The following is a 17,369-nucleotide window of genomic DNA, read 5'->3' as shown; positions in this document are numbered from 1 at the left end:
GAGACTTAGGAAAGAGCCAGAGTTCAGCACGGGGCAGTGCTGTCAGATGGCTTTGACTGGACCAGGTGAAGGAGGGGAGAGGGGCCCTTTCGGGGGGAGGAAACAGTATGAGCAAAGTCATTGCAGAACCATGATGGGTGAGGAGGGGCAGACAGGAAGCAGGAGAGGTGGGCAGGAGTAGGCCACGGGGGACCTCAGACACCAGCTGAGGAATTTAGACACACGCCTGTAAGTGAGTTGATTCACTTGTAGGGTTTATCTGGTGCAGAGGGAGGGGTCATGCATTTTAAACTGAGTATCCAGGTGGTCCTACTGAGAGAAAATAGGGGCAAGAATAGGACTAGAGTCAGAGAGATTAGTTAGGAAGCTGTTGAAGCAAATGGAAATGGAGAGGAAAGTATAGATTTTAGAAATATTTGGGAGGTAGGAAAAAAAATCTTCTTGATAGAATACATTGTGTGTTGAGAAGGAGACAGACATGCTGGATTGTGTGCCTGTATCATTATCTGATACAGTGACAAAACCAGAGGAGAAATTCATTGGGGATTCGGAATTGAGAGTGTCAAGAGATTGAATAGAATTGGATTTGAGATATGGGATTGAACCCAAGAGGCTCTATCCAGTAGGCTGGAGTCACTAACACAGAGGTAATAGTTAAAACCACGATAGTGCATGAGATTTCCCAGGTGATAGCACCTCACACACGCGGAAACTCAGTGAACTGCACAGCAGAGGCAAAACTCACACTAGATATTTTCAGCTCCAAAGCATAGGCTTTTATTCTAATGCTCCGTTGCTTCTCCCAACAAGTGAATGAGCTCAGTATTGATGTGTATGGCTTAAGGAAATGATTTAATGAAGTTGTAGTCGCTTACAAGAGTTAAATACAACACAAATATGTGAAATCTTCTTTGATAAAAGTGAGTCCAAACTTGGACTCCAGTCCCCATTTGTCCACGGACTATCTATATGATTGGGGTAAATTCTTACTATCTCTGAGCCTGATGTCTTTATTTGTCCATTGGAACCAGTGGTGCTTCTTAGGCTGCTATGAATATTAGCTGAGAGGGGGCTTGTACAGTCTTCAATACTTGCCTAATGTAAAGAGTAGCAAAAACTTGTTTCTGAAGGTGGGTTTCATGGGCTTCCTGCAAAGGAGCTTACTCGAAGAATAAAGTTAGTATGAAGGGCTGCTCCAAGGAGCTGGGTGTTGGGGCAGCTGACCTCACTGCCCAGTGTGGAAAACATAGAAGGCACTTGCGTAAAACAGCTACGCGAAACGGAGCTGGAAGAATCTCATTTGTGCACAGAGATACTCATGGGAATGACCCCAATACTGCATTTGATTTCATACCAGAGAACTATAAGAGGATAGAAGCCATTGTGGAAAACTATCCAGGATATCAGCTGTGCTTCCAGTGCTGGGTTTAGCCTGAAGACAGAAGGCGTGGTTGGCCGACTCTGCTATGACCAAGGTTGCAGCACCTTCTCCAATGATAGTACCTCCAGTGAGGGTGTGGGAAGCAGAAACTTTCAATGCCGTGTGTAATTAAAATGGAAAGTATCACATTCAACTCTGCTCTGCTGAACGTGAATGCTACCAGATGCTTTCGGGAACAAATAAGTGCCGTGAGAGTCATTTTTGTTATTCCGCATCCAAAAATAAATTATTGGTGACATCACAATTCTCCATATTTGGTGTCTTTACATATGCATGTACTTTGAACAACACTGCATATTCCAATATTTGAAGTGTGCAGCCTGAGAAAGGAGCTAGTTTCTTCTGTGGTGACTAATCTGGGTCGGGTTGGAATGGCGGCGGAGCCTACAGGGGAAAAATGCGCCTCTGCAGTCTTTCCAGGCTGGTTTTAACCACCCTCCTAGTAGAAGAAATCCAGTCTCACAGAGATATGCCGATAGAGGGAAGCAAAGATTTAAAAGCAATTTCTTGAGAAAACTCCAGTGAGATTGTGTTGTCATCTGTAAATTATGGATAAATATTACCAATCATATTTTTCTAGTTAATTTAGTTAAGCCACCAGCTTTTAAACTTCTGCTTGACAATTAAACCTGTAGAGATGACAAGTGTTAAGCAAAAACGAATGCTTGTGTTTGATTTCTGTTTTTATACACTTTTGGTTTACAGTAACCTTCAAATATGATGTGTTGCGATGCAGTCCTGCTGTGTGTGACTGATCTGCAATCACACAACACAGGGCTTCCCACGCTGGTCTGTGCCCCATTCAGTAAGACACGTGTTTTTGAATGCTTGGGTGTTGAGGCAATATAAATTTTGATGCAGTTTCTAAATTCCTGCTAGCGATTTTTTAAGTCAATGAAACACATTTTGAGTGGCACTGAGCTAGAAGAATAGGCTAGGATTTAAAATAAATAGTTGCTGGTGAGAGATGTCGCCTTCATATATGTGTTTCCATCTCTAACCAGAGATGGAAATTATAAAGTGAGCTAAGAGCAGATCCCAAAGGAGGGAGAGCAAGTCTTGTGCCTGGGTGAAGAAATGTTATTGGAAACAACACAGGGGACAGGGTTGCTTGGTAGTAGAAAAGCTGATTTAGGAAGAACCAGCATTAGGAGTTTCTGTTTTCCCACAAAGAAAGGGTACTGGAGTCACACTCTTCAGACACTAACCAGGGAAGGAAGGATGCGTTCTCACCTGAGGAGTGTTCATGTTTCCTAGGGAATGAGCTTTGTCTCTTGCTCATTGCAGTATTCCTAAAACAAGGAACAGTGCTTTATACTGCAGTAGATGCTCAAGCAATGTTGGTTGAAGTCATTGAATGAAAAGCATTAAGAACACATCCTTATGTCCAGAAAGCCGTTGTGTAGGATTAATAATTTTTATTACTCTCAACTGTTGTTGAATGCCTCAAGGACTTCAGGAAGGTTAGACACATTCACAGTAGTTTATCAGCAATTAAGGCAAGGGGAAATTTCTTTTAAGTTTCACGTGATTTATTCTTCACTTCCATCTAATTCATTGTGGGAGAATCCATTACCAAAAAAGGCATAAAGCACTCTCTCTCCTCCTCCCTCCATCCTTCCCTCCCTCTTTTCCTCTCTTCCTTGCTGCCTCCTTCCAGCCCCTGACTTCTGTCCCATTTATCTCTACCTCCTTTCATCCTTCAAGTTCTTTCTTTCTTTCTGTTTCTTTATTCCTGTATTTCTTTCCTCCTTCCTTCCTTGCTCATTCATTCATTCGTGTCATTTCTCATTCCTTCCCCCTCTCTAGGGAATTAAATAGTGTTGCCCAGACTTAAGGTCCATGGTCTCAACGAACTATTCCTCTTCTCATTGTTAAGATTCTCCTTGTGCCATAAAGACCCTTCTTTCTCTTTGCCTAATAACTTCTCATCCTAACGTGCTCACTAATGCGCTGTGGCACTCTGCTAAACCTTTTTATGTCACCCATCACACTGGACTGGGTTACCTATTTGTCGCCCTCTCTCAAACATGGGTTCTTTGCAGGTAAATATTTCTTATTTCACCCTTTTGTCCCCAGTGCCTGGCACTGTGTCTGACTTATGACTTGTTTATTGAACACATAAGTAAATACATGATCTGGAATTTAGACATGTACAGACCTGTGTTCCTGAGAGGAAAAAAGAACCCGAGAGTGTTCAGAGTGACAATAATGTAATAGTACTAAATTATGCTTATTTTAATATTTTTTATTTAAAACTGAAAAAAGGACTTTGCTGTATTATTTCCTGCTAGCACCATTTACAGGTAAAGTCAACACTGTTGTGAGGCTTTTAAGGTTCTATATGAATATTTTTCTCTTAATCAAAGTTGTCCCTTGTTGAGGAGGGGTTATTAAATACCCTTTCTCTCTGATTTTAAGTCCTGAAGATTGTTAAATACTTGTCCTATAAGCTTAAGAAGAGTCCTCCTTGCAGACAAAAAATCTTTTTTAATATGTATAATAATTATTTTATCTGGTTTTAAAATTAATATATTTAATATATTTCTTTCCCTCTATTAGGTCACATGTATATTTAGTAACTTGATGCTATGGTGACTTTAACTCCTTTATCACTCTCATGAAATAAAATTCAATTCCAATATGTACTATATCAAGGCTATGTGTCAGGCACTGTCTTTGGTTGTGGAATTGCAAATTTTAAGAAATGGGTCTCTGCCCTGGTTGGTGTGACTCAGTGGTTTGAGTGCTGGCCTACAAACCAAACAGTTGCTGGTTCGATTCCTAGTCAGGGTGCATGCCTGGGTTGTGGGCCAGGTCCCCACAAGGGGACACATGAGAGCCAACCACACATTGGTGTTTCTCTCCCTCGCTTTCTCTTTCCCTTCCCTGCTCTCTAAAAATAAATTTTTAAAATGAAAAAAAAAAAAAAGAAATGAGTCTCTGCCTACCAACAGTATGAAGTTCAATAAAGACGACAGAGTGAGTGTAACTCAGTATTATACAGTGAGATAAATGTGTTTGAGTGGAGAAGTTCTTAGGAGGATGTCATATTTGAGCAGGACTTTGAAGGATCAGAAGAATTTTGCCAAGCAGTAGGAGGTAAGGCAGAAGTTGCATCGGAGGGCACACTATGAGAGGAGGAGGGGAGATTTCCATGGGGATGGTGTGGGGGGAATGAAGCATGAAATGGCAGGGCAAAGAGGGGAGAGAGGGGATGGGAGATCTGTCAGTGGTTTGTTAGGATTCGGGGCATCAAATGCCCAAATTTAGCCTTTGGATGCTGGGGAAATTTAAATGACTTTCAAATGATTTTAAGTGAAGTGATACCAGTTTTGTATCTGTGCTTTAGAAAGGTAATTTTGAAGGCTGACTGGAGCAAATGAGGAATATAAACATGGTGGAGAAGGGACTAACCTGTCATCTTAATAAAAATTGAGCCATATAAGACTGCTGTGATTTTAAACCTAATAATTAACCTTTAACGTGGAAGTGCCACACTTTCTAGAGATATGCTATTAAATTGAATGAATTTAAAAAGAGAAATATGAATGAACTTCACTGTTTTTTTTTCTGGGTGTTCAAGATGTTTTGTTTTTAACATAGTTAAGCGTTATTCTTGGAAAGATTTTCTTATTTTCAGAGATTTGCTATTTCTGGGTATTTCCGCAGCGAGGGCATGTCAGAATGCTAGGCCGTGGCATCACCGTTTGCAAACATGTAGACTAATGCAGGATTCGAATAGCAGGTGGTGCCTGTGGAGACATACACACATTGCAGGTGCAGGGGAGGAACATCACGCTAGCAGACTCGTGAAAAGGGGGACAAGAGGAAAGGGAAGAAAAGGAGTGTTTGGAAAGCAGAGAATAGAATTGCAGTCCAGTCAAGTTGCTGACTAAGGCCGTCCAATGGTGGGGGGGGGGGGTGAAACGAGGCCAGGGGCAGCAGGGGGGAGCAGTGGGAAACATCTCGTTACCTCTGACACCGTGATGCTTGATGCTGCCCTTGGGGCATCGGAGAGGTCTCCTGACGTGGGAAAGCCATGTCCTCTGTCGTTACAGAGTTGTCTCCTCAGCCTCCCGACAGTGTTTCTCCCTAACGCTCAGGTAGGAATGTAGCTGTTAATTGGTAATAGGCAGTTCTCTAATGACAGTCCCCTCCATTTTTGACAAGCCAGAACACACATTTGACCAAGCCAATCCAAGTTGATCTCATTATCCAGGATTTCTCTTCACGTACCTTTCAGTAAAACCTGCTTGGAGAAGTCAAGGCTGATGTTCACAGGCACGCAAGGTGCTTGGCGTGGAGGTCGGTGCAAATTACCACACGCCTGCCTACTCACTCACCGTGTGTTCTTTACCCGTACGTGGGCTCGAGTTGAACCTGTCTGGTGATACTCATTTGTACAAGAGATCAGTGGCTTTTCATAAGATTTTCTGTGGATTTATTTTCCTAATTTCAGTGCTATAGCAGTCAAATGCAGTTTAACAATAATACTCATGAGACGCCCATGCGCACCTGTAGTCACCTGCGCACCACTGTATAATGACGTATTGAATCATTTCTATGACTAATAACCATAATTAACCAAACACTCTTACAGTTCCTTTTTGAAATGCAGAGTCAATGCTAAAGTCCAAAAGCTGCCTGACACAGTTTAGAATATTTTGGCATAGGACATAATATTAGGAGAAGTATAGCTGAGTCTGGCCAAGTGAGAAATTTCCATGATTATTAAAAAAATAGAGATGATCTCATGAGCATTGATCTGGAGAAGAAAAGAACCGAGCAGAGATCTGAGCTGAATACTGTAGGTATTCTTCCCTGTAATAGAACGCCGGGGGCTCTTAAGCCTTAATCATCCCTCTTGGAAAATTGCATATGACCCAACATACCCAGAAAAGGGAGGGAGGAAGTGCCAAATGAGAAGAATGTCATATTTGTCATCGTGTAACCCCTGTGTATCTCCAATGACAAAATTAATAAGTTTCAATATTTTACCTCAAGCTGTTGGCATTGTCTCTCTTTGTGTAAAAATCTGACCATCCCTGGAGCACCAGCCAGTTGGTCCCTACAGAGCTACGATTCTGAATCTTTCCCCATTTGAGAAGACTTTCTCCTGATTCTTAAATTAGTATGTAATTTACATCTCATTGTTCCCCAAACTCATTTTCTTTCTCTCGTCACAAATATCAATTCCCTATTTACAATACCATGGTCTTGTTATGAATACTGAGTGATGTTTTTCATTTCCAGGATCTCTTGAAGCTCTGAATTCCCTAAATTTCCATATTTTATGTATCACATATTTTTTATTCTTACATTTTTGCTGGTAGCTAAGTGTTTACTGTGTATTGCTTCTCTACTGCTTAATAAATTGATTATTCAAATATTTTATTTATTTGTTTTTAGAGAAAGGGGAAGGGAGGGAGAAAGAGAGGGAGAGGAACATCTATGTGTGGTTGCTTCTTGCACACCCCCAGCAGGAGACCAGGCCCGCAACCCAGGCATGTGCCCTGACTGGGAATTGAACCAGTGACCCTTTGGTTGGCAGGGCAGCACTCAATCCACTCAGCCACACCAGCCAGGGCCACTGCTTAACACATTAATCACAATTTTTTACTTTGGTGTTTAATTTTGTCATAATATGGACCCAGCATACTTGCCACACATTTTCTCTCCCTCCTTACGTGAACTTTGTCTTCAGCCCAATTTACTCCATTTACTTCTATATCTGTTCTGTTGTTCATGGTGTTGCCTCCACTTGAAATGCTTCTTCTCCGTTTGGACCTGTCCAGAATCCCATCCACGGGTCAAAGTCCAGCTCTTATGCCATTTTCTTATGTGGCCTTCCCCCTTGCTCATGTGGGTATGTCCCAGTGACTTCCTGCACCTTTTACTTACCTGTCACTTCTGCCTTGCATTACAGATGCCTGTGTACTTGTCTTCACTGTTAGATTGTAGGAGATTAGTTCGCTCAAGATTCCTTTCATCGTAGTTATTTGATTTGGGCATATTTATATCAGTACCGATTATAACATAACATTATCACCCCTTCCATTGGTGTTTTAATCCACAGGGACTAATGAAAAATATTATTATAATGTATCCACTTATAAAATTGTACCAGTGAAGCCTGATGGAATTCAGCATGAAAGGAAACTTACTGTTCAGCTTCGATAAAACAGGAGCAGCACTTCCAAAGTGGTCTTAATCAAATTTTCTGCATTGAGACAAAGACCATGACTTCATTCTTACTAACCTCAGAAGCATAATAAACTACGGTCAGTTTTGGCATTAACCCAATTTTACCATTAACTTTCTCATAAATTTTGATTAAGGGGCATTGTAGGACTTGCAATTAAGAGAAGTGCATTAGAAATTCACTTCCCATCCACAGTTTGTCATATTCTGAAAAATACTGAAGTTCTGTCAATACCTGCAAACCTTGGGGATAGTAAGTATCTGGGTGAACAAACTTTTCTCCTGATGGGGCATACCTAAAAGTAGTTGTGGTCTCAATTCCAAATTTTTATTTTAAGAAGTAATTGATTAAAATATTTGTTGGCTATATAAATTTCCTGAGAGTAACAAGGCATCTATATTTCATGGTTATTTTCTCTAGACATCATCAGCTCATAGATATATTTTATAATAATTTGTTTCTTTCTATAATCATGGACTAGCAAATATTAGCTGCTTGCCCAGGTCTGGACCAGTAATATATTTAACTCTGAATTTGTAGTTAGCCTTTCTCTTCTAAGAGTATTTTCAAGGGTGCAGTTATATTATTCAATGATTTTTCTACTTTAGCTCTGCTATACAGGAAAGATGAGGTTGTTTCTGAAAAAGGTTTCACTTATTTATTTTAAATCTATAAAAGTTATTTTTCTACTGGCTGTCTTCATCAACTATGTTTTTAAATATTTTGCCCCATTGGAAAGTGGAAGATGTCCGCCAAGTCACTTTAAGTGAATGTAGCAGAATTAGACTAACGTGATTCTGCCCTTTAACTTTAGTTTTTAAGGAACATTTTTCGGAAAGTAGGAAGAGTGTCCCACGAGCCCAGCTGTGGTGGCAGGTTCCAGCAGTGGAGTTTTCCTTCCCTACTCCCCGCCTCCCCTTCCCCTCTGATAATCCCCGTACTGTTGTACTAACGGTCCCTGGTCTGCTTTTACAGAATATTTTTCTTCCCTGACTATTCAGCGTAAAGAACTGCTGTTTCCACAGCCAACGTTCCTGAGTGAGCCATTTAAATTGTACTCTTCTTTGACCCAAAAAACATTTCTTTCCTTTTAGACCTGAACCTGTTTGTGCACCAGTCCTGGAATTAAGTAGATGCCAAATATCTACCTTAATTTTCATTTTTCACATGGATCATAAAACATTTGAGATGGCCTTGAAAGCAGGGCATTTTGGCTTATATGGCTCCTACTATGTGCACTTGAATAATAGTTGTCTACGGAATGAGCCCTGTTTGCTTACTACAGTACTGAGCACTTCACATGTACTGATTAATCTCCAACATTATGCTGTCTATACGTCGGGCAGTTTTAATATCCAGTGTAAAAATGCGGTACTTGAGACCCTGGGAGGCTAACTAACTTCCTGACTCTTTTGCTACCAAGCACACCTGAGGGAGGCATGGGGACACCTGAGCAGGGTGACTCTGTGGGTTCTGGCTTTGAAGCACCACTTCTGTTCCAAACACATATCAATGCTAGATGAAATATGAAGGCAGAATATGTAAAAGTCACAGCTGAGGCCACACTTTATCGTCTCAGTGACCTGTGAATGGGATGGAAATGCAAGCAGTGTGTTGTAAGCTGGGCTGAGGCCCCATTGTTGCCTTCTGGTGGTGGAAAGAGGGGCCCATACAACTTCTTCAGGGAAATGAGAAATTAAAGTCATCCCACACTAGGTGGAGATCCAGAGCCAGCCCCACAGTTTGAAGCTAGGGCGTAGAGGAGGACTCTTCACTTCTGGGCAAAGGATGAACAGCCAGCTCCCTGCTACTTCCTGAGAGACTGTAGCTTTTGCGGACTTAAGATGCAAGAGGGACTGAGACGGAGGTGGAAGCTGAGGTGGCCATTAAACTGGGAACTGAACCAAGTCATTCACTGGTTCAGGGGTACGGCTGGTAGTAACCCAGATGTCAGCACCGTGTGAGTGATTATAGGTGGGGGGGCTCTGGGCACAAAGTGAGCACAGAATCACTTGTAAGAGAAACCTGATGAGAGATAGGGGATGGAGCTTTATTTTAAAAAAATTAAAAATTATCCCACCTCAAATGAACTTGCAAAATTCCAAAGCACATGAGGGAACTAACACTATGAAGGAGCCAACAACATTGACTGTTGAAAGTAAATTTGACTCAGAAGAAATTAAAATGTCGGGATAGTCTGGCAGAGTATATTTTAGATGTTCAAAATATAAACAAAAGATTGCAATCCATTAAAAAAAGATAGAAAATCTTGAAATAGAGTCAGTTATCCAATTATTATTTTGTTCTCTACAACTATTTTATATTGAATTTACTGGGGTGATTGGTTCATACAATTATAAAGGTTTCAGGTGTACAATTCTATAATACATCATCTGTATATTGTACTGTGTGTTCATCACCCCAAGTCAAGTCTCCTTCCATCATCATTTAATCCCCTTTACTCTCTCCTACCTCCTCCCACCTCCTCTTTCCCTCTGGTAACCACCATACTGTTGCCTGTCTATGGGTTGTTGTTGTATTTTTTTTTGCTTAATCCATTCATCTTTTTGTCCAAATATTAATTATGGATATTTATTAAGCTCATACTATTTTAGGTGCTAGAGCTGCAGCAATGAGCAAAAGTAAATAACATCCATAACCACATAGAAAGTTTACATTCTCATAGGGGAGTTTACCTTTTAGTGGTAGAAATTAAATAAGAATAGGCAGAAATCTTGGAAGAGAAAAGGTAATCATTGAAATAAAATTCTCAGCAGAAAGGATAAACTCCATACTTGACAGTTTTTTATTTGAAAGGCATCACTTAGCAAATCATCTAAAATGCAATAATGGAAAAATAAAATCATAAAAGAAAGGGTACATGGTTTTTTCTGTGTCTGTGTGTCTGGAGAGAAAGAGAGAGAATACACGTGAGATTATGTAAAAAGCTAATAGCAGAGATTACTTTAGAAATGAAGACAAGCCTCATTTTGAGAGCATTCTTTGAAACTCTCTAGAAAAATAAAAATAAATCAATGCCTAAACATTTTGTGATTAAACTTTAGAACATGGAAGATAAAAAGAAAATCTGAACCTATCAGAGAAAAAAATATAGACAAGACTCAATACAAAGACAAGGTGAAAAAATGTACTGTCGATGTAATTCTAGAATTCCGGGCTGGAGTATACTGATGGACACTGACTAAAAATGCTAATTAAATAATTAGCTTCTTGAGGAAGTAGGCCTAGAAAGAATGTGTGGATTTAAAGGAAAAAAAGTAAAGAGAAACAGCTATTCTTTGGTGCCTCCGTTTGAGCCAAGCACGTGGGTGACCTTGTAAAGTGTGGAAGTGATGTGTCAGCTTCCGGGTGGTGTGTTCCTTGGGGAGGGAGCCTTTGGAACCAGAATGGGAGTGAAGAAGGGTGAGCAGCAAAGGGCTTGTCTATATCTGTACTGTTTCATTTCTTTAAAAGGAGAAACAAGTGCAAAATGCTAAGATTGTTAAAGCATGCAGTGCATGCGTAGTTTTCCACAGTATTTGCCTAAATGTGTACCTGTATAACTGAAATGAAAAGGCACTCAGATCTTTCAGGAGAATGTGGATTTTTATATGCAGCAATAAAGTGTATGTAAAACAGCCCGTCTTCTGGTAAAGGGACAAGTTAAAATGCAAATTTTTATCAGAGTTTACACGGCCCTATAGAATGTGCCTGTTCAAGCTTCTTTCTAAGCTGCTCATTCAATTCATTCCAGCCGAGCTCCAGCCACGTTGCCTTTTGTAGGTCACACAATGCACGCTCATGTCCTCTTCTTGCGACGGCAATCCTCTTCGGTCATTGTTGTCTCTCCTGATGCTGGGGAAAGTCCAGAACAGTTTAAAGTAGTTCACATTCCTTGGATTTTGCTCTCCATCCTGTGTTCTTGTAGATTTTGACTCAACCAGGTAAAGGAAACCATTTTCATGGCCCTTGGTGGATGTTCCCTTTTCAGTGGTTCATGTTCCCACACCCAGTCGTCCTGAGCTGAACACTTTCCTGGGCCCCTCTGGTCCCCACACTCCTGGAAGTGTTGTGTGTTCAGAACCAATAGGTAGCTGAGGGATTCAGGCTGAGCAGAGTAATTTGTCTGTGAACTTGTGCACCCAGCACACTCGAGGAAGGGCATAGGGGCATCTTACTGAGATATCTCAGTGGGTTCCAGCTTTGAGGGACCACCTCTGTGCCAAGATGGTAATGGAAATCTACAAGTTCAAAATGAATTATAATGAGTAAACTGTTTTAAACTGTTTTAAAATTTGTTATTGTTTGTCTTTGAGAGCTGAATAAGCTAATTTTCATCTTGAAGTTACTATTAAAGCTTTCCTAACTTAAAGTGTAATACTTGATTAGTCCATGCTACTTGATCTTAGACAAAACCCAAACAACATTACTGCTAGGTGGGATTCCACATAGCGTATTAAAGTAGCAGTTACCAGTTCCACCCCGGCGACAAAAGAGAACCATTGTGTCCTTGAAGAGGTTTAACTTCCAGTCTGGAATAATCCATTAGTAGTCTGTTTAAAATTAGTTTTTTGAGTATTATTTTATAATCACACACTTGCACAATAATGAAAACTGGATAATATCCTCCAGCAGTCACAAGAAAATATATTTCTTCAACTTTTATAATAATATTAAATATTACAAATATTAATGAGCACTTACTCTGTGCTATGTAGCGTGCTAAGCATTTTATTTGCATCAACTCGTAATCTTCTTGGCAGCCTTGTAAAGTAGATGCTAATATTATCCCCAAATTATAAAAGAGGAAACTGAGGCATAGACAAATTGGGTAATCTCTCTGAGGACACGTAATATAGAATGGAGCTGCTGGTAGCTTTAAACATTTGTTTCAGAACTGAAAATGATTCACTTTTTTTTGCAATCCCACCCACCCTAGTGTTCAACACTTGGTTATTCATTTGTCTTCAAAAGGAAGTCAGTGAAACTTGTATATGTCTTCATGCATTTTAACTTTTTTCACAATAAATGATAATTTGTTCTTTGGACTGTTACAGAGCATTCTACTTGGACAAGTCAAATTCACCACCCAACTCCACATCCAAGGCTGCCTACATTGATAAGGTAAAAACAGCTCATAGCATTTCTTTATGCCTTACCATTTACACACCTCCCTTACTTAGTTTTTCTGCTCTTGTTCTTGAGAAATGTGTATGTAATTATAAGTATTGGTCGTCTCTAATTCTGTTACCTCCATAATAAAATATTTTAGACCATTCATTAAAAGTTATAACAACAATAAATTACATTCCATCTAAAAGGCTTTTTTCCCCCTAAACATGTGAACTTCATGTTTGTCTGTCTCTTCTGCAGCTCATGAGGCCTCTCAATGCCTTGGATGAACTTTATCGCCTGGTAGCTTCGTTTATCAGGTCCAAGCGCACGGCCACCTGTGCGAACACAGCGTGCAGCGCCTCGGGCGTGGGGCTGCTGTCGGTGTCGTCGGAGCTGTGCAGCAGGCTGGGGGCGTGCCACGTCATCATGTGCAACAGCGGCGTGCACCGGTACGTAAGTGTGCGCGGGCTGCAGCTGTGCTGTGCCCAATTTCATCCTCTGGTTTGGTTTACATTTTGGCAACGTGAAATTATAACTGGAAACATTCAAAGAACTCATGTGTTTGGAAGAAAATTTTGGAAATTAGATAATTCTTACATAGTATTTCCTAGCTTTAGTTCCTATATTTTCTGTGACTATTTATTCATACAAATGAATGCAATCCTGCATTTATATCATTGTGACCCAAAGTGTTATAACCCTTATACTTATAAGATTTATACATTAGGCACAAAAGTTTGCATTAGCCTTATTCACTGTAGTAACTTGCTTGGTAGGAACTGATGCAACTAGTTAAACAAAATGCTTTTCATTGTATTTGGTGAACCTTCTACTCTTCGGTGGTTTGGATCCCTATTACCCAAATGTTGTGAGCTGGATGCTGTTTTGGGGTTATGACTACCTTCTCACTCCTAGCAAAATTATGGTCCAATAACCCATATAGTATGTTGTTCCTGAAAATGTAGGGGGGCACCCAGATGAGTCCTATCCAAGTGGTTTGTCTTCTGCAGCTGTGCTCTGTTTGGGACAGCAGAGGTAGGCATATGACTTCATGTAGCTACGTCAGATCCAAAAGATGAGCGGAGTATCACAAATCAAGTCCTGTATTTTCATAATTACTTGCTCCTCTTCTGTCAACTCTCCATTTTTAAAAGCAAGTGGACCTTCTAAGTGGAAAAATAGGGAAGAATTTAGTCCTCACTGTAATCTGAGGAGGCAGAGAGCCTTCTGCCATCAGTCATTGTCTCTCCTTAGTTCTAGGCCAGTTAGATTTGTGGATGGTGGTTATTATTTATTCCAATGTACCTAGTACTTAACTCAGGCAGTGGACTGCTGTTGGTGCTGTTGGCTGCATAACAAAGTGGCGATGCTCATGTTAGAGACAAAGCATGAACATACAACAGAAAGTAACAACAAAATTAATAATAATAAAACAATAAGATAGCAAAAGCAATGACAAAAAAAACAAAAAAATAACAAGTAAATCTAGACTACAAGAAAATGTAAATGATCTAGGAAGCTACCAATAAAAAGTAAGATGCAGAGGGAAAATAGATCTGTCCGATGGTTAAAACTGGGAAGTTTCTGTGGAGATGCTGATGGCTGGACTGGGTTTGGCTGCATCAGGTCGAAGGAGCAGAAAGGGGGAGAGAGATGATTCAAAGCCGCAGGTGCTTGTGTATGGAATTCCATTTGACTGGTATGCCTGAATTCTAGTTTTTAAGTCCTATACAGCATGTTTTGGTTTGTGAAATATGGCAAGACTTTATTTTTCTGAAAGGAGCATTCCAATTTTGGGGAATTGACAAAATATACAGAAATTCCCTCTTTATTTTAATTGCCATGTACTTTGTGCTGTGTTGCAAGCTTATTAACAGCTTAATTGAAAACATTGTCTGTAACTGAATATATAAAATTATTGCATATTTTTTATTAGCAGAAAAGTGATGTCCCCTTTTATGATCAACTCATGTTCATTCATTCTGGCCCCATTAATTCATTCATATATTCACTCATTATTCATTCACTCAGTTGCAATGGATATACAACCAATATCCATTCATTGGTGCATATTGCATTGAGTACCAATCATGTGCCAGTACTGTTCTAGTGGCTGGGGATACAGCATTGAAAAAATAAGGTCCCTACTCTCATATAGCGTTCATTGTGTTGGGGGAAACAGATAATACAGTAAACAGATAAATATATAATGTGACAGGTGAAATAAGGACAGAAAAGATTAGAAGTCACAGGGGTAAAAGGTGACAGGATGGGAAGGAAGAAGAGGTAGCACCTTCCGACAGGGGGACTTCATTAGACGCCTGTATGAACTGGAGTGAATTAAGCAGGTATCTCGGGGGAGGAGCATTCGGTCAACCATGGGAGCAGTCCTGCAGATGTGGAGCTACAGTGGGGGTGTGCCTCATGTGTTCAAGACATGGCACAGCGGCCATGGTGGCCCCAGCCAACGGTCGTGGCCTTGATCATTTGTGTTTTGGTGAAAGATCATAGTCATCTGAGGGTCACAGTTATCTGGGTACATTGTGACAGCCTCCACATTGATTTACCGCAAGTCCATGCAATTGAATCTGCCATTCAGCCCTGGACCCCTGGCCAAGCTGCCCAAATGTTACTCAGATATTCCATGAGCAAGGTGAGACCGTACCTGCTGTTGTGTAGGAGAAGGTTGGTGTCCCACAGCAATGAGTACAATTCTCGTACTCACTGATAAGTGTGTTAAAATCACAAGTAACACTGGAATTTCAAAGTCGTTTGACGTTTTCCATTTCTACAATTCAAAATAAATGTGGTTTTAGTTACTTCATTTTGGAGATGTTTACTGAGGTGTGCGCACAAATTCCCCATGACAGATGCTGAGCTGAAGGTTCACACTATTTGAAAATGGTAAGGTTTGGTTTTTCCATTATGCAGGATAAAATGGGAGTTTAACGTTATCTTTAATCTTTTAGTGAATGCTATGCTTAGATTTTTCATGATGATAAAAATGCTAATTTATAATTTTTTGGAAACAGTAATCCCATGTAAGAATGGTTCTAAAACATAAGACTGGTTCTAAAATAATTCCTAATAATGTGACCCCAATAAAATCAATAAAAAATAAAATGATTGCTTGGTAATTATAATTCAGACAACTAGCGAGGAGCCCAGGTGGACGCACAGCCCCACTCGCACTGGGCAGGGCTCCAACCAAGGGGAGAAGTCCGCAGTGTGAGTCAGGACAGACGTTACACAGACTCGTTCTACAATTCGCTTGTCAAACCAAGATGAGAAGTTGTTGACAATATGATATCCGTGTTAGCTGGTCGGTTTCCTACCTTTTCTGATTTTATTTGGAAAAAAAAGAATCTGAAATGTTGTTAAAGTGTTGTATTACACTGCATATGTTTGACATTAGAGAGGGAATGTGGTTTCTCAGTAGGAAAAGGCAGACTTGATTAGCGGTAATGTCTAGGCGTTCTAATGCCAACTCGAATTAGATGGCAGGGCTGCACACGGCAGTGAATGTGAGATTAGTCGGAATGGAATTCAGGGTGAGTATTAACATCTCCTACATGTAGCCTGGCTTTGCTTTTATTAAATTCTCTTTCCTAGGATAGTCCTTTGTGTGAGTTACAATTCCTCTGATGGACTTCCTGCCCACACTCGCTTCCACCATTCACTCAACTTAAATTGCTTTTCAATAGTGGAAGAACAGGAATATCGCTTTGTAAGATCATATTTTGCCTTTCAAACAATATAAAGATGCTATTAAAAAGTAGTTTAATAGTGAAAAATTCCCCAAATTTCCTATCCTGACATGCCTTTTTAAAAATTTTCATTTTATATCATCTCTTGCAACTGGTATCAAACAACACACATTTGAACATAGTTTTATTGCTGTATAAAGTTTAATAATCTGCTTTTTGCTCATAGTAACTAGATATGTATTTCCAAAATGTACACATTCACTTTCTCATTACCACTTTTATTTGTTACATAATATTCCAACTAGTTGTTACTCCACACAGTTTACTCAACTATTAGTTTAGTGGTTTCTCTTTATTCTTTGTACATAAAAGGCATCTTTGTTTATGTAGCTGTTCAAATTTCAATTTTATTTTCCATTAAATTATCAGAAAACAATACTATCCTCCTGGAGGAACTACTGGAGTTGAAGCCTCTCTGGTTTGTACATCGCTGCTCAGGTTCCCAAAAGGGCCATCCTCACGCACGATGCAACCAGAAGTCCAGGCAAAGGTGGGGCCCGCCCTCCTGTCCCTTGTCTGCAGAGGGTATTAAACCCCATGTACAAGGGTGGGCAAAAGTGGCTTTACAGTTGTGAGTACACAAGACAGAGTGTATTACTGTATTATTACTTACTAATCATTGTATTGTTTTTTCCACACAAGCACTGTGGGCCTGGTCTCGCCCGCCCCAGTGTATACCCTTCTCTCCTAGACACGCACTGATGTTTCAGTACTGCTTTAATTTACACTTCTCGGGTAAACAAATACAAACATTTGAGTGTCTTTGGAGTTTTCTTTGCTACCAAGATTTATGCCATATCTTGTCTATATACCTGCCTTATAGACAACTTTACTTTTTTGC

General features: G+C 40.1%; 1 protein-coding gene across 1 annotated transcript in view; it reads left to right on the top strand.

The window, feature by feature from the left end:
• PREX2 (phosphatidylinositol-3,4,5-trisphosphate dependent Rac exchange factor 2) overlaps window positions 1-17,369 on the top strand; it is a 223,257-nt gene that overhangs the window by 175,335 nt on the left and 30,553 nt on the right. Inside the window, exons 36-37 of the mRNA XM_024572341.4 lie at window positions 12,704-12,770; window positions 13,020-13,210. Of these exons, the coding sequence (XP_024428109.2) occupies window positions 12,704-12,770; window positions 13,020-13,210 (258 nt within the window). The remainder of the gene's footprint in view (window positions 1-12,703; window positions 12,771-13,019; window positions 13,211-17,369) is intronic.

Source organism: Desmodus rotundus, chromosome 8, assembly GCF_022682495.2.
Source record: "Desmodus rotundus isolate HL8 chromosome 8, HLdesRot8A.1, whole genome shotgun sequence".
Lineage (NCBI taxonomy): Eukaryota > Metazoa > Chordata > Mammalia > Chiroptera > Phyllostomidae > Desmodus > Desmodus rotundus.
This window is presented reverse-complemented; position numbering and strand designations above follow the sequence as displayed.